Source organism: Mytilus galloprovincialis, chromosome 6 (assembly GCF_965363235.1).
Source record: "Mytilus galloprovincialis chromosome 6, xbMytGall1.hap1.1, whole genome shotgun sequence".
Classification (NCBI taxonomy): domain Eukaryota; kingdom Metazoa; phylum Mollusca; class Bivalvia; order Mytilida; family Mytilidae; genus Mytilus; species Mytilus galloprovincialis.
The window spans coordinates 16,055,150-16,081,751 of NC_134843.1; the positions used below are offsets into that span (position 1 = coordinate 16,055,150).

Below are 26,602 nucleotides of genomic sequence, written 5' to 3' on the forward strand. Positions count from 1 at the left end.
TACAATCCAGTTATATTTTGCAGCCATTATTATTTTTCCCGCCTTTTTCTGTTGACTGAAAGAGCATTTTTGTTTTGTTAGTCCGCCCTGTCTGATCTTCCCAAACAGTTACTAATATTACGGCTTTTTTCATGCCGTCTAATTAAGAAATCCCTTACAATACTGCTGATAGCTTTTGCTTTTGAAATTAGCTTCAATCACTTTGCTCTTGTAGAAGATTTCTTATATATTTTATAAGTTAAAATCTTTTTTTTGCAAGTTTTTACAATGATATTAGAAACAGGTATTGCTTAGAATCAGTTACTTCCCTTGCTTTGATATTGAATGTTTGGTTTGCATGTTTTGTGCATGTCAAGAACTTAATGCATGTTTAAGATTATTATGTTTCAGTTATTAATTTGTTCTTTTCCGTTGGTTTACAATTTAATTTTTAAGAACATTAACTAAATAAGACATAAAAAATATAGTTTAATGAAACAGCAAAAATGTGTAGAAATTTTGCTATTTTGAAAGAAAAAAACCCCACTAAATATAAATATAAGATTGGCTCAATTGAAACAATCATTATTTTTAAGATATGAAAGGACAGAAAATTCATCAAAAAATCTGGTACAACAATGGCTGCAGTATGGATGAAACCCTTTATTTTTAATTTTTTTTTAACTTTTATACCCATAAATCAGAGTAATTTTAGGGGAAAATGTGTTAGTTTGCAAATGTATGATAATGTAAGAGTGATGTTTAATGCTGTATTGCTTTGCATAACAAATGAAATATATGCATTGGTGCTGAAGCCTTGACTAACATGCATAGCTGAATTTAAACAATACTTTGAGTTTTATTTAGATTCATATAAGATTTACTGTAAATTTGAAGACCTGTTTATGTTATAAACACACTTCCATTGAATTTTAGATCTTAAAGTGATAATTCATTCTTTGAATTCAAGATTTTTTCTATTGAGAATATCATAATGATTTTAAATTGTTATTTTGTATTTACTTGAATTTCATTGCACTTATCATTCTTATTCAATAGAGTAGACAGATTTGATTTCCTTCTTTTCCTCCAAATTTTTTTTTTAACATTCTGTGCATATAAAAACAAATGGTACTTTTATATCAATAGATGTGATCTGTGATTTTCAAACCTTTGAGTCTTACACATGATTTTATTGATATTAAAACATTCAGATGCTTTATAAAATGACTGAGAGAACTCAAGTGAGCAGAAAAAATGGCACAATGTTTACCAATCACATAAAGGGAGCTGTTTTGGTAGCTTTGCAAACTACCAAAGAGCCTTTGATGCACTTTATACTAATTTACATGCTATCTGTGCTTAGGCTACATGTTGTAAGGGATTTTTATATGCTAACCAAACTTTAATCTAATGCTATAGGAAAGGATCAGACCTGGGAAGATCAGAAAGTATGAAAAGTCGTGGCGATTCTAAAGGTGATCGGCCGGCCAGACGGGCCAAAAGGTAACCACATTTTGACGTGAAATGGCATGTTCTAATTTTAGTTGATGTTTTTTTAACCAACTTATTTGTGTTTTTTGGTTTGTATCACAGTTTGCATGGTTAAGGGAGATTCACAATTGGAGAAAAAAGGTATTGTGTCCGATGAATTTTAAAGCACTGTTTTATAGCATTTGTATGATTAAGGAGGCATGTAACTTTCTGAAATATAGCAGTCACGCTTCAATGCAAAGCATGTCTTTGTCAAAAGGGATTTCTTGTCATTCTTTAAAGCAAGTAGCAATATCCCAAAATAGTTTGATATGTTATTAAGTGTAATATTTAGGACAGGGTATTTGTATATTCCCAACACTCTATAAGTCCAATATTGATTCAAACCATAAAAGTAAGAGTTATAAATAGTGAAATCCTTTAGAATTGACACTATAAAGTATAACTGCACCAAAACTATAAGAGCTTTATGCTAAAAAGCTTATTTCTCCCTATATGCAGTTTTTTCCTTAGAGATCAGCAAATTGTTATAGTATTTGCATGAATCTCTTTCCCACTAAGTAAATCAGGTAGATTTTTAGAATTTATTTGCTATTAGTACAACAATCTAGTAGATTCCTAAGTACTTTATGTATTTCAACCAAAACACTTCATTGTTTAGTTTTCTATTGACTGCACTGTTATTTTATTGGTTTCTACATGAAATCCTGAGCATGTAATTAAAAAATCAAGATAGCAAAACATGAGTAAAGGGTAGATTTTGGTAGGTAAAATATAAAGTAACTAACAGAGGTGATAAGTTAACAACTAATTGACTGGGTGGAAAATTAATTTAAATTAATTGAATTATTGTGATGTTTACAAGGTTATAATCACCAAAATTTAAACTATCATTTTGAAAGTTTTTATGTGGATTTTTTTTTCAATATCCCAAAAATTAAAATCACTTTTTAATCTAAAATGACAAAATCGCATAATAATAAAACACAATTTCTGAATTTACAGTAGTGAAATAAATTAATATCAAAATCGGCCACTTCACAGTTATTTGGCCATATTATACATGGTGCAGATTTTCATAATGATGGTAAAAATGGTTTGAAAAATGCAGGAAAACAGTTGCTTGGAAACATGAATAGGAATTCCCATACTTTCATACTATTTTCACCTCTTTCAAGAAAATCTGCCCCCTGTTCAATATGGTCGAACTGGTCGTGAAGTAGCCTATTATTTAATAAATTTGTAAACAACTTACTGAGGCAGTGAATAGAAATCTAGATTGCAGCCAAAAGTGTTTTGTTTGAAAATAAATCTCGCAGTTGGTAGGTGGCTAACTTATATGTATTAATTATTCAGAAAGCTCTCGGCAGGGTAAGTGTAATGACTCTGGTGATGTTCTATACAGCTTGTGTATAGTTAGACACATGTACTGATAATAAGGGATAGAAATGAACACGGTAGTCTCAATATTAAACATATTCGTACACAGTACTGCCTGTGAAATAAAAAAATAGTTTTTGCAGCATTTTGCTGTCAAGGTTTACTATAGGTATGTTGAATGCAGCCTGGGGTAAATTGAAAGACTAAATGGCCTTTTGATTGACCAAGAAGTCGAATGGGACTTTAGGTTTGTACTCAATCTGTCTGTCTGTCCATCTGTCAGTCCAGCAAATCAGATATTTGGGTATATAGTTGAATCATGTCCAGATACAGATCTAGTTCAAATTTTGTTCCGGTCTGATGATTTTATGTAGAGTTATGGTCCTTTTTTATCTTAGAAAATTCACTCAAATAATCAGTTTTCGGCACTTTTTTTTGTCATGCTTGAAGGTTTTGAATTGATAATTGGTATATAGTTTTCATCAAGACAAGATATGGATCAAGATAGCATGTTGTTCCAGTATAATGAATTTTAAACTGGTAGGGGACTATATATTGCCATGCAATACTCCCAGAACGCCTGTTTAATTTGAAAGTTACATCAGAGATCAGAAGCAATGTCACATTTTTAGAGCCTTAGTCTTTTTAAAAAAAACCCAACTCCATGACAATAATTTCATACAGGATATCTTGTTCACTCTGGGAGCTCTCATTAAGGAACTTGATGGAATGACAACTGTTGGTTATGCTTTCATGACTTGACATTCCTGATACACACAGTGTAAGGCATTTAATAGCTACAGACCACTTGATCTTAGGTCCTTATGACGTATGATAATATCCTTAAGAGCTATGGGGTCTGCAGATTGTCAATAAATATCATAAGGACCTAAGAGCTTCGGTTCTGCAGCTAAACTTCAAACAGTTTACACTGAATTTTCAAAGCTATGGTTTTTGAATTTTGTGTGTGATAAGTTGAGCAAAAAGATAAGCTTAGGTGATGATTATGTGTGATTGTCAGACTATCTGTTCATTTCTTCCCCTGAACTGATATCAAAGTGATTATTTAGTTTGCTTTCTGGTCTGTTCTTTAAAAAATATCTTTTATGATTATTACTGCATTTTATTTCATGGATGTATTATGTTTTGTTTGCTTTCTATCTGAATGAGAGGTTTATAATATAAGCGAAAACAACTTTAATAAGTTTTCAAATCTGTGATTTGTATGATAGAGACACATTACAAGATGTTCCTATAATCCTGTAATCTCCTTAAATAATTTAATTAGACCCTTCCAAGATATTTGAAAGCATTTTCAGTGTTATATGATGGGATTAATTTCTTAAAACAGAAAGTATTAATAACCACTCATCATTAAGCACTGAGAATGTCAAAGTTATATATTGGCAGGGTCTAAAGCATGGTACTAATATATTATCCTTCCTTTTATAACACCCTTCCTTTAAGGCCTGGGTACCTGGTATTGTCTTTGATAGATAGCAAATTTTTTTTCTTCCCAGAACCCTTTTTTTTTTTTAAATTCTGGTGAATTTATCAAAAGCAAACACTACTTATATGCTGTATAATGTAAAAAAAAAACAAACCAATTAGAATCTTAAATTTACATAATTTTCAATGTTTAATTGAAAATCTTGAAATCTTAAGATTATTTGTTTAGTAAGAACTGTTGACATTTTCCCTAATTGTGTAGATTTTTAGAATATATATGGTACATTTTCTTCAGAATATTTTTTTATTTATTTGTTGAGACAAATTTTTGTGTTAACTTTCTTTATTTGAACTCTGTCAAGGAACAGAATCCTCTGTCTGAAAATGTATATTCGTATATTTTAACACAATTCCCATTTAGTCACCTTTTCATTTCATTCGCATGTGCAGGAAAAATATTAATTTTATATAAGTCTTTAAGTATCTAAGTCTTTCAATGTTGTTAAAACCATAGAAGCAGTCTGCACCATAAGCTACTTGTCTAACGTCCTAGACTTGGAAAAAAAACTTTATTCTGACTAGTAAGTTTTGGCAAAATTTTGTTAAGATACATAAGAGAAATATAGGAATATGGGTCTTAGGGCTTGCAGAAAAGATTTTGGTGCAGACTGTAAAGGAACCATTAAATATTGTGGAATAGGGATGTGAGAAAGTAAAGGGACATTAATTTACTTTTTTTTAAATTATTTTTTCCTCAGATAAAAAAAAAACTTTACCATGAGATTCGTAAAATTTTTGTTACAAACTTATCTTTGAAAAATGTTTAGATACTCACCGTTGAACAGCTGGATACTGGACATTTTTTTGGGGAAGTCCCTGAATCCTATTTATATCTCATCTCTTACCAAAGTGTGTTATCCCAGGATATGCATGAAATGGTGATGAAACTTTATTAATTGAATTTATGTACTTGTAGTGATGTTGATGTGGACGAGAATCTTACCCGAGTTTTGAATTCTGGAAGTTCGTCTACGTCCAGCTTAAAGTAAGTGCAATGGAATTAACAAGTCTCTATTGTTTTGCCAAGGACTCTTTTGCCATCTTGAGTGATCTAATCTTCTAAAATAGTTCAAGAAAACTGGAAAAAGACATTATTTATATGTATTTTATGTTGATAAAAATCCATGATTTATTGCTACATAGTTCAATAATTCACCTGACTAAATTTTTTTTCAGAAAAATTGTCAAAAGTAGTGAACAATATTTAAATGCATTTTCTTGATTACCAGTTATTGAACATTTCTACATTTTCCAATATTGATATAAGTTTGTAGTTCAGAGGAAGATACATCAGTAATTTTCTTGATTCAAAATCTTAAACGATATGATTTCTTTTATAACACAGGAGTGCAGAAAGTCCCAGTAATTCAGTAGAAGCTGTGAACAACATCCCACAGAGTGTAGAGAATGATTCTGATTTCGAGGTAGAATCAGAGTTACCTCCCCTGAAGGAAGTGCTATCAGAGGAAGTATATAGAAAGCTTAAACCAAAGGAAAGAAAGAGACAAGAAGTCATAAATGGTACATTTATTATATTAAAGGAAAAGAAAGGATATTCAGTTTCTGTTCATGACACAAAATCAGTAAACGCACAACAAAAACATAAAAGCAAAGAATCAGAGCTTTTATTGCAGTTCGTCATCTCAAAGTCACAATGTGGCCTTCAACAAGGAACAAAAGAATTATCTATTTCCTGCAAGACAGCCCCTAAGACACATTTGATTTTTTTTTCTTTTAGCGTCACTGATGAGTCCTTTGTAGAGGAAAATACAAAATTTCAATCCTGGTATCTATATGAAAAGTTTTTTGAGCCAAATTTTTTGAAAATTGACGCTCACACCACAACAGTGAATAGAAGAACAAAGCCATGAAGGATTATCAGTATAATAAGTCTGGCGAGAAATCAAACATTGTATTCTAATATATAAAGCTAAATCTTAGATTGGTTGATTATCTTTAAGCATTTTCGATTTTAACTGTTCCATTTATAGTTCTTTTCACATGTTCTGAAACAACTAAGAGAAAGTGTTGTGTCTATAAGGAGTTACATCAGAAAACTGTTTAACAGTGTATTGTATTTCCTTTTGTTTACATATAAGTATTTTCTATTTTCAGAATTATTTTACACAGAAAAGACACATGTTAAGAATTTGAAGATTTTAGAGATGTTGTTTTATAAGCCTATGATTAATGACAATGTCAATGAAAATTTGACCAAGGCCTTGTTTCCAAATATTGAAGATATTCTCAAATTACACAGTAAGTTTAAATAGAATATATTTGTTTTAGAAAGTATACAACATTTCTTTCATGCTCATCTTAATGTTTTATAAGTCAATGAAAGCTTTATGAGTTTAAAGGTGAAATTAGTTTTTATCCAATTTGAAAATAAGAAACATATATATGATACTACTAAATACTGTAAATTCAGAAATATTGCTTGAATTTATTATTGCGATTTTGTTATTTTAGACAAAAACACGATTTTAATTTTTGCGATATTGAGAAAAATCCTGTTTTGTTCATATTAAAAATTTTGTGAAGTTATTTCAAGCAAAAAAGAGATAAGCATTTCCAATTTGATAGAATCATCTTAAGTAGAGCAGCAGATTAAATGGTTGGGAAAATATTTAAAAAGACACATTTTGGTACACAACTGCTTCTGTTATCTCCTGGTAGTGTGCTCCCTCAAGTGGAGAAGGTTGTTGGGTAGTTCCAAGGCCAGGACAAACACAAAGACTTGAAAAATGGTATTTGCAAATGGCATTTAGGAGTAATAAGAAAAGCTGTTCAACACCAAGTCAAAATAATGTGTCTGGGTAAGGAAGATATCCTCAAAATATCAAATACACTCAAAAATACAATTTTTATACGTTAACCCACAAAAAACAATACCACAAAAATTCAATAAATCCATAGTATATTCTGAGTCTTCTGCATTATACTTTATTTAAGCTTCATTAAATGATGAAATGAAGAGGAAGAGAAAAGAAAATCCAGTAGTTGGAGATGTAGCAGATATTTTAGTGAAGAGGGTAAGGTTTGATCAAGTGGTTTCATATACTATATCACACAAATTTATACAACTTCTTGATGGGAAGTTTTAATGCCATGATTGCTGATGAGATATCTTTTAAAGCTGCTTTAATATTTTAACTTTTTCTGTTTTTTGTTGTTGTACCACGTCAGATCAGCACTATTAAATTTTAATTACAAAATTTAATTTCAAACTATGTTGTGGAAATTGTCACTATGAGCTGCAATTACAATATATATATGTGTACATTTAAAAGTTCTAATAGGAATAATTAAAAAAACAAATTAAGAAATTATTGAATACCAATCATATCTTCATTTATGAAACAATGTAAAATAGTATGCTGTCGGCTGAAATCCATAAGAAAATGAGTTGCTGTACAAAGGAAAAATACAATTTTATTATAATTATAAAAAACCAATTACATAAGGATACATTGACATAAGACCAGAATAACGATACCCAACACATTTCCACTAGGATTTATTTTAGCCTTACCAAGCAAAGCAAGAGTTGCCTGCCTGGGTCTGTCATACTTCCTGTATTTGTTTGAGTTGAAATATGGATGTCTAGAAATATTTCTATGGTCGGACTGACTTCGAGATAATTAGAGTCGACTGTATAGTATAAATCCTTTTCTTTTCAGTTTGATGCGGAGGAAGGTGAAGCATTCCGTAATGGCTGTGCCATATATTGTCGTAACCAGTCACATGCTTTAGAATCATTACGATCTCGGCAGAAGAAAGATTCTAGATTATCAAGTTTTCTTGCTGTGAGTATAACAAACTTTTGTATTATCTGTTCATTGCACAGTAAAACCTGCATTATCAGGTTCTTTAACTCTTGCATATGAAAATGTATAATTGACAAGAGTTTTAATTTTGATGACTTTGATATTTGTTTATTTGAGGATTATCACAAGTATTATTCTGGTCTATATCTTTCGAACATGCTTGACATATTTGGCACTGTTAAGCAATCAACAATCAATCAGTATTTGGGTCTACAAAATACTGCTGATGACAATTTTAGTAGGAAATTTGAAAGTAGTCATGGCACAATATAATGTTACACTTGCCTAGAAAATTACATAAATTTTGCAAGGTTCAGGAATCTAATATATGTTTTAAAATTATAAATGATTTCATTGTTAAAATCATCATTTAAAATTTGGAGTTATCTTCCTTTGTCTAGAAAAGCTGTTGAATCAACTACAACCAATGCAATAATTAATTTTACTTCCCATTGATAAATTGAAGCAATCTTTACAGTTTAGTAATTACAAACACTTTCATTTTTATTATAGGCTGCTGAGAGTAGTAATTTAATGCGACGTCTCCAGTTAAAAGATCTCATTCCTACTCAAATGATGCGTCTAACTAAGTATCCATTATTGATAGAAAGCCTTATGAAATATACAAGTGGTAGGTATTTCCTAACTAAGTATCCGTTATTGATAGAAAGCCTTATGAAATATACCAGTGGTAGGTTATTCTACTGTTGTATTCCTTAATGGTACTTATTAGGGTGGTCAAAGAATCAATTATAAACCAAACATTACAGATATGACAACATTATTTGTAGAGTTTCTTCTTTTCAAAGTAAAAAATCAATGGAAAGAAATATTTAAGTGTTTGCTCCTACTGCATTTGTACTGTACTAACTAGTATAGAATATTGTTCAAAAAAGGAGCAGATATTTAAGTCTTAAAGGAACTTCTGCAAGGAGGAACAATTAAACATCAACTAGATCAAGTCTATACCCATATATAAGTATGAGAAAGTAAGTAAGTAAGAAAACTATAAGCATAAAACTCAATTGGTACCAGAAAATTGAGAACTGATGATGCTCCACACAAAGCAAAAAAAAAGTGCAATCTGAAATAAGAAAAAAAAAAATATACATGAGATTCATGTGCAAAATCTTGAAAACCATAAAGCTAATTTCCTAATGCTTGTAGATTAAAACTTTGGTAGGCTTGTTTGCTTTATTTGCTCAGAGCTGTATAATTTGTAAATACAGATTAAATTGACAATTTAGTGAACCTTTTGGTCTCATCAAATCGGCCCCATCAAATACATAGCTGTGTTATCAATTTATTAATTGTAAATTTAAATGTTTGTTGCAGCCCAGTCAGAAGAACATAGTAAATTAGAGAGAGCATTACAATGTAGTAAACATATCTTAGAATATGTTAATCAAGCCGTTAAAGAATATGAAAATCATTATAAGTTAGAACATTTACAACGCAAAGTGGAGAAAAAGTTAGATGGTCTTTCAACTGATGAGTTTGATTATAAAAAAATGAAGGTAAGTACAGTGATAATAGGAATTACAGAATAATTGTTAAAAAAAATATTCATAAGACAGAAGAATTAGTGTTTATATTTTTGAATTTCTGATATATTTATGTTGAAGATTTTCATAGTTTCACATATAAGCCATGATTTATTTTTCACATCTAGTTGGTTTACAGTATTTTAAAGATATTATGAGAATGATGAAGTAATGAACAACAACAATTTAAACTTTATACTTTCAGTTTAAGTCCCTGATCATGAATAACTTTGTGCAGGTCATAGAATATATATTTTCAATATCTCACAAATAAGAAACTTTTTCTGGATTTTAGCACTAAAATGAAATCATTTAAAATCTATTATCTGGTTAAAAGCAGAAATTCAGTTATATCTGCAATCTGATATAAAAAATTAAACTTGTCATTATTTTATTTTTCAGGAATTAGATTTAACGAAACATAAATTAGTGTATGATGGAGTTTTGACGTGGAATATAAACCAAAGAAAAACTGTTGATGTTCATGTTGTTTTGTTAGAGGATGTATTAGTGTTATTACAAAAACAGGATGAAAAATTAGTGTTAAAATTTCAAAGTACTCAGCTTGTGGCGGGGAAGGATGATAGTAAATACATGTTTAGTCCGTTGTTAGAATTAAGTTCTGTTTTGGCAGCTAACAGTAAAGCAACAGGTATGTAAAGAGAAGTTTGTTTACCTGTATAAATACAAAAGTGTCATTTATGTATGAAAAGACAATGAAATCTTAAGATATCGCCTCGACTGGACCAATTCCCTTCAGAATCTAATGCATTCTGGGTAATATTTTCAAAAGTGTACACCAAAATGTTGTGATTTGTTTAAAAAAAGTCTAAACAATAGAAATTCAACCAATGACGTAAGGTTATTTTCATTTTGGTGTACGAACAATGAGATTACCCATAGTCCTTGAGATTCTGAAAAGACAAATTGAGCTATATTTTGTTGATGTCATCACATTTTTTTATTCAGCCATGTTTGATCTATGTGATTACTCTGAATTTGTGCATCTCGTATATTTCACAAAAAATCATCAGAAGAATTTTTGTCAATGATTTCTTATCTTGATATCTTCCTAAATATCAGTATACTATATAGCTCACTTGAAGAGTGATTCGGCTTCCTATAGCTTGTAGTTTGGAATGAACTTTGGTCAACTATGGAATTGTTCAAAATTTAACTACAAAACATTAAATCAAAACGAAAATTAAAGTTCAATATGAAGGTTTCTATTGTGTAATTCTGAAAATGTCTAGAATTTTCTGTTCTTATACTTATGTGTATGTCATACTAGTACAGAAACAGGAATACGTGCAGTGTCTATGTTAAACTTTCAACAATTATCACACGAGTAATATGTTGTGCTCAATATTTTTCACAGCTAAAATAAGCGCTGACTCTATGGATTTTATGTAAATGACAAGGTGTAAATCATGAGCAGGTGCTTGCTTGGAATATTAAAGTTATATATGGGGAACCAACACCTGCAGTAGAAATTGTGCTGTAGGGTAGTAATGAATAGTACTGTTATAGTTTTAATAAAAGTCTTGATATAGGGGATGTCTAAATTTATAGGTGTAAACTAACTTTTTATTGGAACGAAATTCATTAGATATACTTGAGACTAAACTTTTGTAACCAGAAATATATATAACAAAAATTGAGAGCTTAAACCCAAAGCATTAACAGAATAGTTAGAAACACTTAATAGATTTCCATTCATAGACGTTTTCAGCTAATGTTCCTTCCAAAAGAAATAAATACAGATTGTTAACATAGTATACACGTGCCTGGTAATTTTTGTCACAATGAAACCATCACTAAAAATGTAATAGTTTATCAAAAAATCATCTGATTGTATTTTCAAATGTATATTGTATATGTTTCAGATAAAAAAGCCTTTTTTGTTGTGGCTAAATCACAGATTTATGAGTTATCAGCTCATACTGGAGAAGAACAAAAAAAGTAAGTTACTCAATGATCTAGCATAGATATCTTTGTAACTACACATCTAGTGTACAAACAATCCTAATGTACATCTAAACATCCAACTACCAATCAATAATTTATGATGATATTAGAGCTAATTTCCTAATGCTTGTAGAGTAAACCTTTGGTTGGGTTGCTTGCTTTGTTTGTCCAAACGTTTACCCAAGCTTCGTTATTAAGTTTGACATCTTCAAACAATATATAAGCATAGGTAAACTTGTATATATTATATTTAAATTTGATAGGACATTATCCCAATTACAATTGTACAAGATACAAACAAAGCGAGCAAGCTAACCAGGGTCTTGCTCTACATACATAGGAAATTAGCTAAAGGTTAAAAGTTTTGGCAAGGAAGCAAGTTGTGGTAGACCAAGAAAAACTAAGCAGCGGAAAGAATAAAAAGAAGGGGACACAAGTGAAGTTAACCCCTTTTTCCTCTCTGAAAAATCTACACAATAGAAAGTATTTTTTACTCTTACTTACCTGAATTAAAAATCTGTAATAATGCAGAGAAGTGATGGAGTTGTTAAAATGTGATTACAATTCAAGTTGGTGATCCTGCAGGTTCAAATAGATACCTTTTTCAATCAGATGTCTTTGTTGTGTGCATGAATAACTCTCTTTGTGATTTCTGCTTTCAGGTGGATAAAATTGATCAAAGAGTCTGCAGATTCACATAAGAGAAATAAATCAACTGCTAATCAACTCAGACCTTCTACAAGTCCTGGCAGGTAAGATAACCCCCTGACAAGTCAGAGAAGGTTTTATTGCTGTTGGTGAAATATGTAGCATCACTTGTATATATAGCATAATGGGCCAACATGTGGTAAAATCAATATAAATTCAAGTCCCTGTGAATTATTATACCCCACCTACGATAGTGGTTGTAAGATTCCATGAAATGCAGTTAAGGATGTTTGCTTGTCATGTTTTGGAATTTTAGTCAGATTTTCTGAATCCTCTGGTTTTTTAGTCAGATTTTCTGAATCCTCTGGTTTTATTCATTTGAATGCCTTAAAAAAATTGCCCATGGACCCCCATTTTTCTTTTTATAAATCTTTGACATGTATAATTATAAGCGATTTGTAAATGTCTGATAAAATCTTATTTATTTTTTAAATAGTTTTTGAGAACTTTAACTAATCAATGATGATAAAGCTATGAAAAATCAAAAGAGGACATTTTCCCGCCAAACTTCCAATGGCTAATATCTCGAAAACAAGCACATTGACCCTTATATTTTTTTTTGCTTTTTTGATTCCTCAGTTAATCCCCTATCAAAATGTACAAGTGTTATGGAAAGCTATTTATTTTGAAACTGAGCAAAAAACTTCCTTAAAACCCTATGGTTCTGACTTGATATCTAAATCTTCCAAGTTTATCAACACTTCTGAGAAACACAAAATAAAGTGCATTGATTATAATATTATAAACATTATAACCATGAACATTTCCTAAAAAAATATTTATGAATCTTATGCTCAGATATTCACAGTCACACAATGATTTTATACTTTTCAAGAAAATTACACAACCTGTGAAAGATGCAGGAATCTAATACCTGTTCTAGAAATATGTTAAAGTAATCTTGAAAATTGGAGTTATCTTCCTTCATATAATGCAATGTATAATTTGACTTCCCATTGATAAATTAAAGCAATCTTTACTTCCTCCAGTGCTTACTAGCCCTTTGAAATTTGGTGGTATTATTGTTAAATTGTGAAAGAGGGGCAACAGAGACAATAGGGACATTCAAACTGTATGTGTTAATTTGTAGACTTGAGGAGAACAAGGAACCCACAAGGATCTTTTCTTCTGATATGGTGGCTCAAGCAGATGAAACTCAGGAACCTGAACTAGAACAACCTGATAAATTAATCATTTCCAGTCCTGTTACTTCTGTAGCGGAACCAGTTCTCACACCATTAGGTACCAGTTATATTATTTTTATGCTGATTTAACTTTAAGACTTATCTATATTTGGTTGAAAAATTGTAAAAAAGATTATGAATGCAGATGGAGAAAATTAAAAAAATTATCTTTCTTCAAAATTTTCTCTGTCAGATTCGCTTCATTTTTTTCTTTCAAGTTGAGATAAAACTGCAAGAAACCACCTTTATTACTTAGAAATTACAGATGTCCAATGAAAAGTAATTCAGATAATTCAGAAACAGTTTTGCACACTTTGAAAAAAAATAGAATTAAAGTATGATTATCCTGCAAATAAAAAGAGCCAATATTTTACCATAGCTACTTTATATATGGAAAGCAACTCTTCTATTGATGTTTTGTGGATCTGGCATGCAATTAATGATTTTCAATCTCAAATTCATGTCAAAGATTAAAAACTACATTTTTGTTTTCAAATGTCAGGAAATATTCTTAAAGTAATGTAGGCTCTATTTGATGTCATAATACTGAATATTCAGAAAGGAAAACAATACTAACATTTCATACATCAGCATGCTTTAGAAGCAAGCCATTTGTGAGAATTTGATAATCCGTGTATGTTATGACGTTAAAGTAAATGTAGATGTATAAAGTAGAAATTTAGAGTAACTGACATGTAGAGAAGTGTCTTTAACACATATAAACCTATATCTGAAATTATGTGAGATTTTACGTTTTCTGGCAAAAATTTAGGTTAATTCTGAATTGATAGCTGGTAAATTCTGAATTGATAGCTCACAATTTCGTTGTTCCTGTAGCTCTGCCTTTTGATACACAGATAATTTAACACAGGTGATTTTTGCTCCCATGAAAAATCATGTGAAATTATGTAAATTTCATGTTAAACCTTATAAAAAGTTTATTTTTAATTTTCTTTGAAATACTGAATCCACCAGAGATTCATGTATGGATTTTAAGCCTCCATCAATCAACTGATCATAAATTTAATGTGAGTGAAATTTGCCTGTGTAAACATAGTATTAAACTTCTATTAAAAGTTAGATATGTTATATTTTAAGCATTATATTTGGCTAAGTATTTTTCTAGAGCCATTCTTAATGTTGAAACATAATATATAGATATATCTATCTATAGATAGGAGGTGTTTGTTTTTTCGTTCAACTACTTCCTGTACTGTTAATATTGTCATTTTGTAAGATACCATTCTGTCACATTTCGTTTTAAAATTATTATTCTTTTTACCAAATGTCCTCAATTTACAAATTTGTATTTGCAGGAACAAAAATAAATATTATTAAATGCAATTTTGAACCTTTTTTGAAAAATTTTTACAACAAATCATTTAATTTAAACAAAAATGCCATGATAATGAGATGAATTCATAACAAACATTGATATTTTTCAATCCGTGCAGTAAATAGCTTATTTGGAATTTTCAAAGTAGCTTCATATTTTTACAAAATTGCTATTAGGTTGTATGCAGATTTTGACAAAACCGCGAAATTACATATCCAAGAAAAGGCAAGTTTTCCTTAAACCATGAAAATTGGTACCCACAAAAATTAATTAATCGGGTGAAGTAGTTGAAAGAAATACAAGCCTACGATTCATTAAGAGCATGTTGATTTCCTATCCCCTGCATGATATGTTACATGCTTGTTTTTAACCTGTCTAGAACGAGCAAGGAGGTTGGATGAAGCTGTTAAAGAAAACTTGGAAGAAAAACGAAGACTGGTGGCACAAATTATTAATGATGTTGATGAAAGGGATCGTCTAGAACAGGTCAGTCTTGGTCAGAACTTGCATAAATGTGAAAACATAATGGTCAACATTATCCAACATTTTCTATTTTTATCTACAATTAATTGTCTCAAGTGAGGTTTAAGAGACTTTATGTAGTCTCTGAATATTACAGAAATGACCTGGTTACTCCATCTTGATTTCCATTTACTAGATACAACAATTTCATTGGATAAAATGGCAATATCATAAGAAATGAGTAACCAATATATCTAGAATATATGGGTAATACATGTAGTATAATAGGAATTTGAACAGGTCAAGTGTGAGTAGTTTGTTCCATAATAAATAAAATTTAAATGTTATATTTTGTTTTTAAAATGAAGCAAAGAAAATTTAAGAAATTGATCAATAATCAAATTCATGATGTTTTGTGTCATAATGGATAAGTTTAAATATTTTATTTTCAACAGATACCTATGTCTCCTGAAACAGAATCGTTACACAACACCATCCAGGAATCCATGGAGGAATGCTCCAGTTTTATAATTGAAATTTGTGATAGAGAATGTATGTTGTCACTACTAACATTATCAGAAAAGTTAACCTGGTCACGGCACCAACATATTTATATAAAACCATTGAAGAACAGGCTAATTCATTTAAGTACTGCATATTTAAATATGATTATGATTATTAACTTCTCTTATTATTGACATGGTGCAGAAAACATTATTTCTTCATAATAGATTTATTACAACTTCCAATTGGGATAATTTTATTGAAATTTACAGTTGATACGTTCACCGGTTTTTATGCCCCACATACGATAGTAGAGGGGCATTATGTTTTCTGGTCTATACGTCCGTTCGTCCAACTGTCTGTTTGTGCGTCCGTTCGTCCCGTTTCAGGTTAAACTTGTAGGGCAAGGTAGTTTTTGATGAAGTTGAAGTCCCATCAACTTGAATCTTAGTACACATGTTCCTTATGATAAGAGCTTTCTTATTTGAATGCCAAATAAGAGTTTTGACCCCAATTTTACAGTCCACTGAACATAGAAAATGATAGTGCGAGTGGGGCATCCGTGTACTGGGGACACATTCTTGTTTAAGCATCAGTCAATTGAATATTACATCAAAATCAACAGCATGAATATTGCACTGAACAAAGCATGGTGTGTATTGATAAGCATGATCTTAAAACACTAACTCAAAAATTCTTTCTGATAAATTCTTACTTGACATGATGGTGAAGCTTGTGTAATTGATAAATAATTGTTTAATGACTGGTCTTGATATTTTCAGCAGGTCTAATGCAAGAGAACATACAGATGCCTATACCCATGGACAAACTGAAGGAAATGGCTAATAGAATGAACCAGATACTCACAAATCTTTTGGTAAGAAATTGCATCATCATATGTAATCGTTTCATTGGATCAAAAACTTGTTAGGTGTAATCATGGTTTGACTTCCTTACTTTCTTAGTGGTAAAATTTGGATGTAAAAAAACAAGTCCAAACAAAGACTGATTTCATGTTTAAACTAATTTCCATGTAGAAATGAAATTAACTCATTTCTTGTTTAAGTAAAAGTTTGTATCTAGAATATGTTTACAAAGTAAGAAAGGAGTATAGTAAATATAGAATTGTACCTAACAAGTTTATAATGAAATGGTATCACAATCATTTTAGCTGTTGCAATATTGAGTAGCTTTCAATGTCCTTTGTAAAAATTGTCTGATATGATATGTCAAAGTGTTAAAATATGTTGTACTGGTGGTTTAGATATAATGAGTTTTGAAATATGTTAAGGAAAAATTTAAGAGGACCAAAAATATTTTTGATATTTTAAAAATTTATATAGACTGAATGCAGACTGAATGCAGAGTGTTTTTTTTTTTTTTTTTATGAAAGTTAGTGAAAAGGTACTTATTTAGATCAACATTAGAAATGATACATGCAATTACACAGAAACCATTTTTTCAGGAAATTTAACTTTTTTTGAAAATCTGAAATTAATTGTTTAATGTCAACTGTCACTAAAAATCTAATTAGCTCAACATTTTATAGCTTAAATTATGTGTATTGTCTGAGCCTAACATTGCTATAATAGCTCCTCACACAAATGTTACTTGTTATTTAACTGGTTTGCTTCATGGATGCTCAAGCTATGACTAAGAAATACCATGGGTTATTTTCTCTTGTCATTTTTCCTTTTTTGAAAAAATAATCCAGGAAATGAGATTTTTTTATAACATGAAAATGTTAACCTCATTCTTCTAATTAAAAATCGTGCAGCGGAATTCAACATGTCTTGCTCATTTAAAAACAAGGTTTCAAAAATATGAGAGGGCTAGGACCTGTGGATAGTGTTGAATAAAGACCTTTCATACTTTAATGTAGAAGTATGTTGGATTTTACAAAATATATGGCTTGGGTTAATTAAAAAAGATATGAAAAAATAGTGCCTGTTTCAAAGAGAAATGTTAAACAAAGGGTTAGTTAAGAAAGGGAATAAATTATAAATCTTACTAAGAACCTGAAAGAGGACTCTTCAATTTTATGTCTGTAGTTGATTATATATTGACAGTATACAAAGTCATTTTCATAATTTGTAAAGTCAAGAGGAATTTTTTGTTAGATTTACTGTTTTCACTATTCAGGAGAAGACGAGGGCATATCATGCTCTACGGGCAGCTGGACAGAATGAATCGGGCGTGAGTGATCAGCATTCATGAATTTGCGATACTAATTATGATATTTTATATGCAATATTTGAATAAGTTTATATTAACACAATAATATTTGCAACAATGGCTTGCCTATTTTTATTTCATGTTGGCATGCTTATGAAATAATTGGTAAATTTTACGTTGGTCTGGAAAACTGCAGTATATTCAAGAGAGATGTAACTTCATACCATTAAAATGTGCTGTCCTGAAATTTTTTGCTTAGGCAATCACAGAGCTTGATAAAATGATTTTTGTTGTACTTGACCAATTGGTAATTCCAAGAAAAACAGATAATAGGGCAACAATTATTTTTATGTGGTATTGCTTTCCAGGTAATAGATCTTTAGTTTGATTGATAAGTCACCAAACTATATTTACCATACTAAGTTTATGTTACTTTCTCAAAAAGGCCGGACTTTATCAATAGTGTCTGGAGTTTTTTTTTTAAATATAAAAATATAAACTAATGTTCCTTTTGTTATGAACATCTGTTCTTGTTCTCAAACTGCTGTCTCATGGCCAAAATTAAAAATTTTTTTTTTTTATTTATAAAGTCTTACAATATGTCAGTGTACAAAAGTATCCCCATAAGACAATGTGTCACATGCCATCTTCAGTCATATATGACCTTTGACCTTGAGGTCAAATTGTTGATTTTTTTTTATTAAGGAATGTCAAAGGGACGGGACCTTTTCATCTTTTCATATATCTTTTTATAGGCATGTAGATTTATCATATTAGGACAAGGTGTTGTATACCAGAGAGAACTTCATTTGACCTTGACTGTCTTATAATCTTCACCTCGATAGAATTTTTCATCTTATAACAAGTTATGTTATTTATATTTTTTTCATGTGGATACATCAATATCAACAAAAGGTTGACATTTTACACTTGACCTTTTGGGAAAATTTTTGTAACATAAAATTTTAGATTTGACCTACTGGTTAATGGATTGCTACATAAACTTTTTGATACTTGACTATCAGGTAATTATATTTTATATCATAAATTTAAACTCTTAACCTTCAGGTAAAATTGTTCAATTAAAATTTATATTTATTTAAAATTTTATAAGGGTATTTTTTTCATGTGAACTAAAATACCTAACTAGTTGAAATCCTTTATAAGGATTTTTTTTTGTACACGAGTGTGTCAGATATGAGTACTTCTATGAATCTTTTCACAATGAGACAATTAGAAAAAGGCAAGAACTATGTGGTTTGTCAATATTAAAAGGGGTATAGAATAAATGTATAAATCAGTAAAATAGCACTTGTCTCAGCAGGGAAAATCTTAATTATCTTAATCTTAATTATCTATATTAATGATTATTTAGAACACCAGAAAATCTGCATGCATTCTTTTCCTGGGTGATTGAATTTTGAGGAGTGAAGTTTTTTTTAATTATTTTTCATTTTCTGAAGTATGAGGTTTATTATTTGGAAAAGATTCTTTTCCCCCATTTCTGCTTTCTACAGATTGAAATAATTCATTTAGTTGCATTGTTATACTCTATAACCATGTCGTTTATTTTTTAACTCTCCCCCCCTTTTTTTTTAAATATTATATTTATAATTTCTATAGTGTTAGCAAGGATTTGTATAGAATTAATATATGAATCCAGTTTGTTAGTTATTCCACTTGAGTTTTTAGAAGTAGATGGTCATTTAAGATGAAAGCTTAACAGTATTCAGTACAGATTTATTTTATATAGAATAGTGTAGATATTACAATTTATTTTCATTTAAAGTTTTTTTTAAATAATCTGCATGCAGTTCCATATATAAAAGGACTTGTAGTAAGATTAAGTTATCACAAAACTAGGTTTTTGAATCAATTCAGTATATTTTGTCAGGTTTGACAGAAAATATGGTCCTTGAAGTTAATCATACAATTTTATCTCTTTAACGGATGATTTGAATTGTGTAAATAAAAAAGATCAAGGTTATAGTGTATGAATATTTATACTGCCAATTATTCAGAAACGTCAGATCTGGTATGAAGTTTCATTATGAAATAATTTTGTTATTGAAAAACATGCATTGCATTGGAACTCAAGTTATACCTTTTACAGAAAATATACAACTTTTTTTTTAGCTTATCTCAATGTAACATTCTTATCACATTCCGCTAGACCTTCATTAACTTTTACAAAACTCTTCATCTCCACCAAACACAGAAATACTGATGCATTGTATCAATTTTATGCAAAACACCCAGGTGAACAATACAGGCTTCTTAGAGCTTCTAGTTTAGAATAGGCAAACATGTAGATATATCCCAGTGCATTCTAGAAAAGTTTTAAGTTATAAATTTTGATCATCTGTTGAAAAAAATCCTGTTGGTTCTAAAGAAAAACATTAGATTAATTTTGGATTTTGTTAAGTGGTCCTTTCTGTCTTTTCTTTTAATTTAATTTTTAATTGATTTTGTTTTTCTACAAAATTTATAGGCAGTAGTTGGAAATCGGGATGAGGAAAGAGAGAGGTTAAGAATGGAACTTAAAGCTGCTCAAGATGAACTGAACATGCTGAGGGAAATCCAAAGAAAAGTATCTTCTACATCTCCACCTGATATAGTGGCACCACTAGAAAGTGTCAAGCGTGAAAGACCTCAAAGTTTGGTGTCGGAGACATCAACGTTATCTTCAGATGATGGCACACCACAGCAAAGAGATGAAGGTAATAACGAGAGGCTGGTTTATTAGAGATTAGAGTAATTAGAGAAACTTTGCCATCTAGATTTGTCTGTAAAATTGGCTTTAGAGAAACTTTGCCAATTAGATTTGTTCGTTAATTTGGCTTTTTGATATGTAATGTTCCAAACCATTGTACACAGTCAAAATGTAGAATAACATGTGCACAAATTTAGAAGGCTTATTTGAGATCAGAATTCTTGAATTCTTGGTTTCAAACTGGACAACTCTTTATCGGAATTCAAAATTGGAATATGAAATTCAATATCTGAAAACACTAATATACGAAAATCTTTACAGTTCTTCTATTAAAGCATGCAAGACAAACAATTGATTAACTTGCTTGCTATATTTGTTTGGATGTTTGTAAACAACAGGTAGGTAGTTTATTTCAGTCTGTTTACTATTTACTGGAATATGATTGGACAATAAACATTAAATTCATTTCATGTCAATTCTGATTGTCCAATCAAATCCCAGTATATATTAAAACAGACAAAAACTCCCTCTACCTATTGTTTGCAAACAACCAAGCAAGCATAGCAAGCAAGTTGATCGATGTTTTGTTTTGCATGGTTTTATAGAAGAACTGTAAAGTAATTTAGCTATATAGAAATTATATTGGAAAGAATGGAAAACAACCATCATATTCTTGACTTGGTACAGACATTTCCTGTATAAGATATGCTCATATTTATAAGTTTGAAAAACCGATGCTGCAAAGAGATATTATAAACTAATTCATGAAAAATTTAATAATTTAGCACTGTTGAATAATTCATATTTATTTGTGGGGTGCAAATTTCTTTGATTTCATTTGTATAGACAAACAATGATTGAAGATGTTCAACACACTATAAAATTTACATAGTATTGTTTGCAGAAGTAAGCAAATGTCTGAAAATAGATTTTTCTACTAATCCACAAATAGTGGTAATAACGTAAATTAATGAATTCACAGGATTTTTTTAAACATCACATCAACTATGATATATTGATACCTCTCTGGTCAGTTTAAAACATTGTATGTCATAACTGTAATGTCATCTTAACTAATAAACACAAAGCAAAAACACTTATAAACATACACATCAAACACACTTATAAACATACACATCAGACACACTTATAAACATACACATCAAACTATAATAGCATTATTTCTGAAGTTTATTGTAAGGAAAGATGGATTAAAATTAAAAAAAAAAACACACAGATTTATATGAATTATATGTAAGTTGCAGTTATGAATTATTTTGTGTCTTTATATCTTGTCAAAGGTCGTGAATTAATACCTTAGGTTTCATAATCACAAGTAAAGCCTCATTAACTCCATCACAAACTAAAATTAGGACTAAATAGATATAAGAAGATTTGGTATGAGTGCCAATGAGACAATTCTCCATTCTAGTCACAATTTATAAAAGAAAAATCATTCTAGGGCAAAGTATGAAGCCTTGGCTCACACCGAACAGCAAGCAAGAAAAGGCCTAAAAAATAACTAGTAGTGTCAAACTATTCAAACGAGAAAACCAATGATCTAATCTATATAAAAAACAAGAAACGAGAAACACTTATAAATCACATCAACAAATTACAATCACCGAACATCAGGTTCTTGATAAAGAACACCAATATACTTGTTTCAAAGAATAATAATTACATTATTTTGTTTCAGCTGAATCGGATAGTACTGAAGATATCCCAATGATGGAAGAATCCACAGAACTTATTGAACCAGAAGTTGCCATAGCAACTGAAATCCCTCAGTGCATTGACACAAGTGACCTTCAAGAAATTGAACCCTCAGATGAAGAGACAATAGAGGATTTAGATGCTCCACAAATTCCAGAAAATGATTTACTTCTCGATACTGAAGTGCTGCATATATCTAATGTTCAAACCGAGTCAGAATTAGTTGAGGAAGTTCAAGATTTAGACTCATTATCTAACGACAATAAACAAGATTCTTTAACAGAAGAGGTTAAAATTAAGGACAATACTACAAATGAAAGCTGTGATATTCCTAAAGAATTCCACGACAGTGATCATAAGTCGCTGAATGACGATGTATCGACTGATGTCGATGATACAAATTCTGACAGTGAAACAATATCAAATCAGCCAGATATAGAAACAGAAAGAAAAGAAGAAAGCAAATCTGAACAAACAACTGAAGAAAGTAGTGACAATGATTTTGAAAAAATTGAGAAATCAGAAATACCTAAATCAGATGAATCTGAAATACCTAAATCAGATGAATCTGAAATACCTAAATCAGATGAATCTGAAAAACATGAAGAAACACAGGATTCAAAATCCGAAAACATTTCAAATGAAACGGAAGAAAGTAAACAACAAATCCAAGAACAAAATGATAAATCTCAGGAAAATAAAACTGTCACTGAAAGTGAAAGTAGACTCAATGGTGAGAGTAGCAAAATATCTGATACAGAAAAGTCAGAAGCTGACAATAATGAAAACATAGAAAAAAGTACTGATGCAAATATTAGTGATAACCAGACAATAGAACCTTCTTCATAGTCTTATGTCACATGATAGGGTCACATGCTGGTAATGTGTTTTGGTGCTTTTCTTATGACACAAACTTTCTGTTGTTTGTCAATACCATTTTAAGCCTTGGTATGATATTTTTCCCCATTTTTCTGTTCTTGCTGAAAATGCTTCATTTAAGCCAAAACTCTTAACCTTAAGTCTGGTTTCTTAAATTGAACATTTTCTGTGTTTAAACAACACAAATGCAGTTTAATTGACTTAAACTAAAGTTGTCAAAAAGATCTTCAGTACGATGAAATAAAAAAAATTAAATAAAGAAAAAGCTTGCCATTAAGAATGGTTGAACAAAACGATTGCACCATACAAAATGTTTAATAGTATAACATAGTGCTACCAATCCATTTATTATTAAAATATATATTCATTTTGTTTTTGAAAAGTGCTTAACAATTAACATTTGTAGATATTGAATTGGAAAATGTATTAAAAAATTGTCTTTATAATGAGTCCATCAGAAAAATCAGAAATAATACATGAGATCATAAAATCTTTCAACCTTGCTTGACAGTGTTGACAAACAAACAGACAAGATTAAATGAACTATCTCCCTTTTCCCAAAATGATGATTATTTCCCCTTTTTCCAAAATGATGATTATCTCCCTTTTTCTCAAAATGATGATTTATAAACAGAGCTTATGTGTTTCTACTGATGCAATAGTTGATCATGTGATAGATTTTATAAACACATGGATCAATCATACGCATGTCCTCATGAGGGACAGTTTTGTTACTGTTTTATAAAGTTTGAATTTCTGTAGCATGGTCATTATGTTTATCATATGTTTATTTATGTGTTAACAATTTTGACAATTATTTATCCATATGTATATTTGTATCATATGTACAATAGGAATTTCAGACTAGAGACTTTATTGTTATACTGTTTTAAAGTTTCTTAGAATTTACTCACTGTATTAAAGCATTGTATGTGATTTATATGTCAGAGAAACTTTTTTTTATTTCTCTTAACTTTGAACATCAATTGTGAATTAAATTCACTTTAAAAAATAAATAAGTATAAATACCTTTTTTGGTGAATAAAGTGCAGCAAATGAAGTTTTTGGAAGACTTGAAAATTTGGTCTGGTTTCTTTTGTTATTTCAAACTGAGAACATATTGATAACTGAAAGGTTACTTATTTTAAAGTTTAACCTAGCTTACCATTGTGATACTGACTTTCCATTTTGCTTTAAAAATATGATATCAGAGGTAGTGTAAAAGACTTTTTGTATCATACATGAAAGTAAACTCATTTTAAGGACTTTATTTTAGTATATGACAATTATAATTAAATAAAACGTTTTGGAGCATGTCCTTTTTGAAATTTTGTATCTTTAGGTTTTTTGTGTGTGATTTTATGAAACCACTGCTAATGATAATGAATACTGGTAGTTTGTTTTAGACAAGTTGTACTGTATGTGATTATTGTTAATGTCTTTCATTTAAGGCCCAAACTTAGTTGAATGTTTTCTGTTGCAGTAGAATAAAGAACTGGTCTAAAGGTCAGCAAACAAATAATAATGGTTATTTATGTATAAAGCATTTTGAAACTATTAGAAATTTACCAAAATAAAAATCTTGCAATAGGAAACATATTTTTTAGTGTAATGTTTTTTTTTATATATTCAAAGATTTAACCTAGTTATGGTTGTGTTTTGATTAATGGTATATCAAGTTATAATATTTTGCTACAATTTTTCGTTAATCTCTAACTTTTATTTATTTGTTTCATGGATGATTATTTGCTCGAAATGTCTGTTATATTTTCTGGAGGTTTGAGAAATGGAAAAGTAGTAATCAGAATTAAAAGTTTAAAGGTCAAATTACTTTCAAATATTTACATTTTTACTGGATGAAGAAAAAAAAGATTTTTTTTGGTGGATACCTGTTTTTGTGATTTTAACTAATTTTTCGTAAAACATGTTAAAAGTGTATATTTAATTTGTACTTTGTTTAACACATTTAAACATGTAGTACTAAATTCAAACTACCAAATCCACAAAAAATTAGTATTCCTTGAAAAATTTGAATCAGCAATATATTTAGAATAATCTTTAATAGATTTAATCTTTGAACACCAGTTTTGACTACAAAATTTATGTTATTGAAAATATGTAGCACAGTATATTCTGAAGTTTTCTATTAGTTTTAATTAAATTATTTTTATAACTTTGAAATTTTCAACTATTTGGAAAAGGATATATATTATATATACATTAAAACAAAACAAAGCATTATATCAGATTGAAGCTATTGAGAATACAAATTATTTGGTACATCATGATAGTTTATTGACATGGGAGGCACAACCTCTCAAACTTTTTTTAGAGTGAGTTAATCATCCATTAATTGTGCAATATGTGACCAAACTTTATACATCATTATTCTATAATTACATTAACACTACAGGGAACACCTGTTCATAATACACAGGTATTGCATTGGACAGATGGTTTCGTTTCTGATACGGTTTGACTTGTTGTAATTCATTTAATGTTGATTATGAATTACAAAATATGCTGAAATGATGTTGATTTTTTTATCCATTTAATAGTGCATAGTATGAAAGCTTTGATAATTAACCCTTACCATTAGCCTTGAACAAACAATATAATCTAGTTCTTTATATTATGTTAACTGGAATAGCTCTATAACTTTTGCTAGAATGTATAGTTAATGCAAAGGTTTCATACTTTAAAAACAAGTACTTAACATCCTTTAATAAAATAAAAAATAAAAATTATATTTCCCCTATATAATGTTGGTTTTACCTTTTTCTTAAAACTATTTCATAAGAGAAATGTTTTTTTAAACTTTTTTCCAGTCAGTATTTTCACTTATTCAAACAGCTTTTTTCCAGTCAGTATTTTGACTTTTTCCAACATTCTTACTTTAATTGATTCTCCAGTCGTTTGATTGGTTAAAGAAATGTTCTAGTGTAAATTTTTGCTGCTGTTAGGTGTTATGAGTAGGATATGACTAAGGTCTACTCAAATATATGACTAAATGTCTTCTCAAATATATATTGAAAGATCTACTCAAATATATATTGAAAGGTCTACTCAAATATATGACTAAAGGTCTTCTCTGATGATGCAAGGTTAAATAATGTATATGATTTGTTAGACGTCTCTCTTTGTACAGTTGTATATAGAAATAATATTATTGTACAGACAAAGAAATAATGGAAAAAATAAAATACAAATATTAAGTAAAA

General features: G+C 29.7%; 1 protein-coding gene across 7 annotated transcripts in view; it reads left to right on the top strand.

The window, feature by feature from the left end:
- The window catches only part of LOC143079060 (rho guanine nucleotide exchange factor 11-like), a 102,627-nt gene extending 76,025 nt beyond the window's left edge, over positions 1 to 26,602 (top strand). For all 7 annotated transcript variants that reach the window (XM_076254206.1, XM_076254213.1, XM_076254208.1 and 4 more), the window contains 20 exons: positions 1,402 to 1,485; positions 2,830 to 2,844; positions 5,279 to 5,347; positions 5,708 to 5,883; positions 6,478 to 6,621; positions 7,318 to 7,397; positions 8,046 to 8,171; positions 8,706 to 8,823; positions 9,528 to 9,709; positions 10,139 to 10,388; positions 11,623 to 11,698; positions 12,367 to 12,456; positions 13,503 to 13,654; positions 15,312 to 15,418; positions 15,850 to 15,946; positions 16,681 to 16,775; positions 18,041 to 18,094; positions 20,565 to 20,793; positions 22,486 to 23,031; positions 23,080 to 26,602. In XM_076254206.1, the coding sequence (XP_076110321.1) occupies positions 1,402 to 1,485; positions 2,830 to 2,844; positions 5,279 to 5,347; positions 5,708 to 5,883; positions 6,478 to 6,621; positions 7,318 to 7,397; positions 8,046 to 8,171; positions 8,706 to 8,823; positions 9,528 to 9,709; positions 10,139 to 10,388; positions 11,623 to 11,698; positions 12,367 to 12,456; positions 13,503 to 13,654; positions 15,312 to 15,418; positions 15,850 to 15,946; positions 16,681 to 16,775; positions 18,041 to 18,094; positions 20,565 to 20,793; positions 22,486 to 23,031; positions 23,080 to 23,351 (2,962 nt within the window). In that variant the 3' untranslated portion in view covers positions 23,352 to 26,602. The remainder of the gene's footprint in view (positions 1 to 1,401; positions 1,486 to 2,829; positions 2,845 to 5,278; positions 5,348 to 5,707; positions 5,884 to 6,477; positions 6,622 to 7,317; positions 7,398 to 8,045; positions 8,172 to 8,705; positions 8,824 to 9,527; positions 9,710 to 10,138; positions 10,389 to 11,622; positions 11,699 to 12,366; positions 12,457 to 13,502; positions 13,655 to 15,311; positions 15,419 to 15,849; positions 15,947 to 16,680; positions 16,776 to 18,040; positions 18,095 to 20,564; positions 20,794 to 22,485; positions 23,032 to 23,079) is intronic.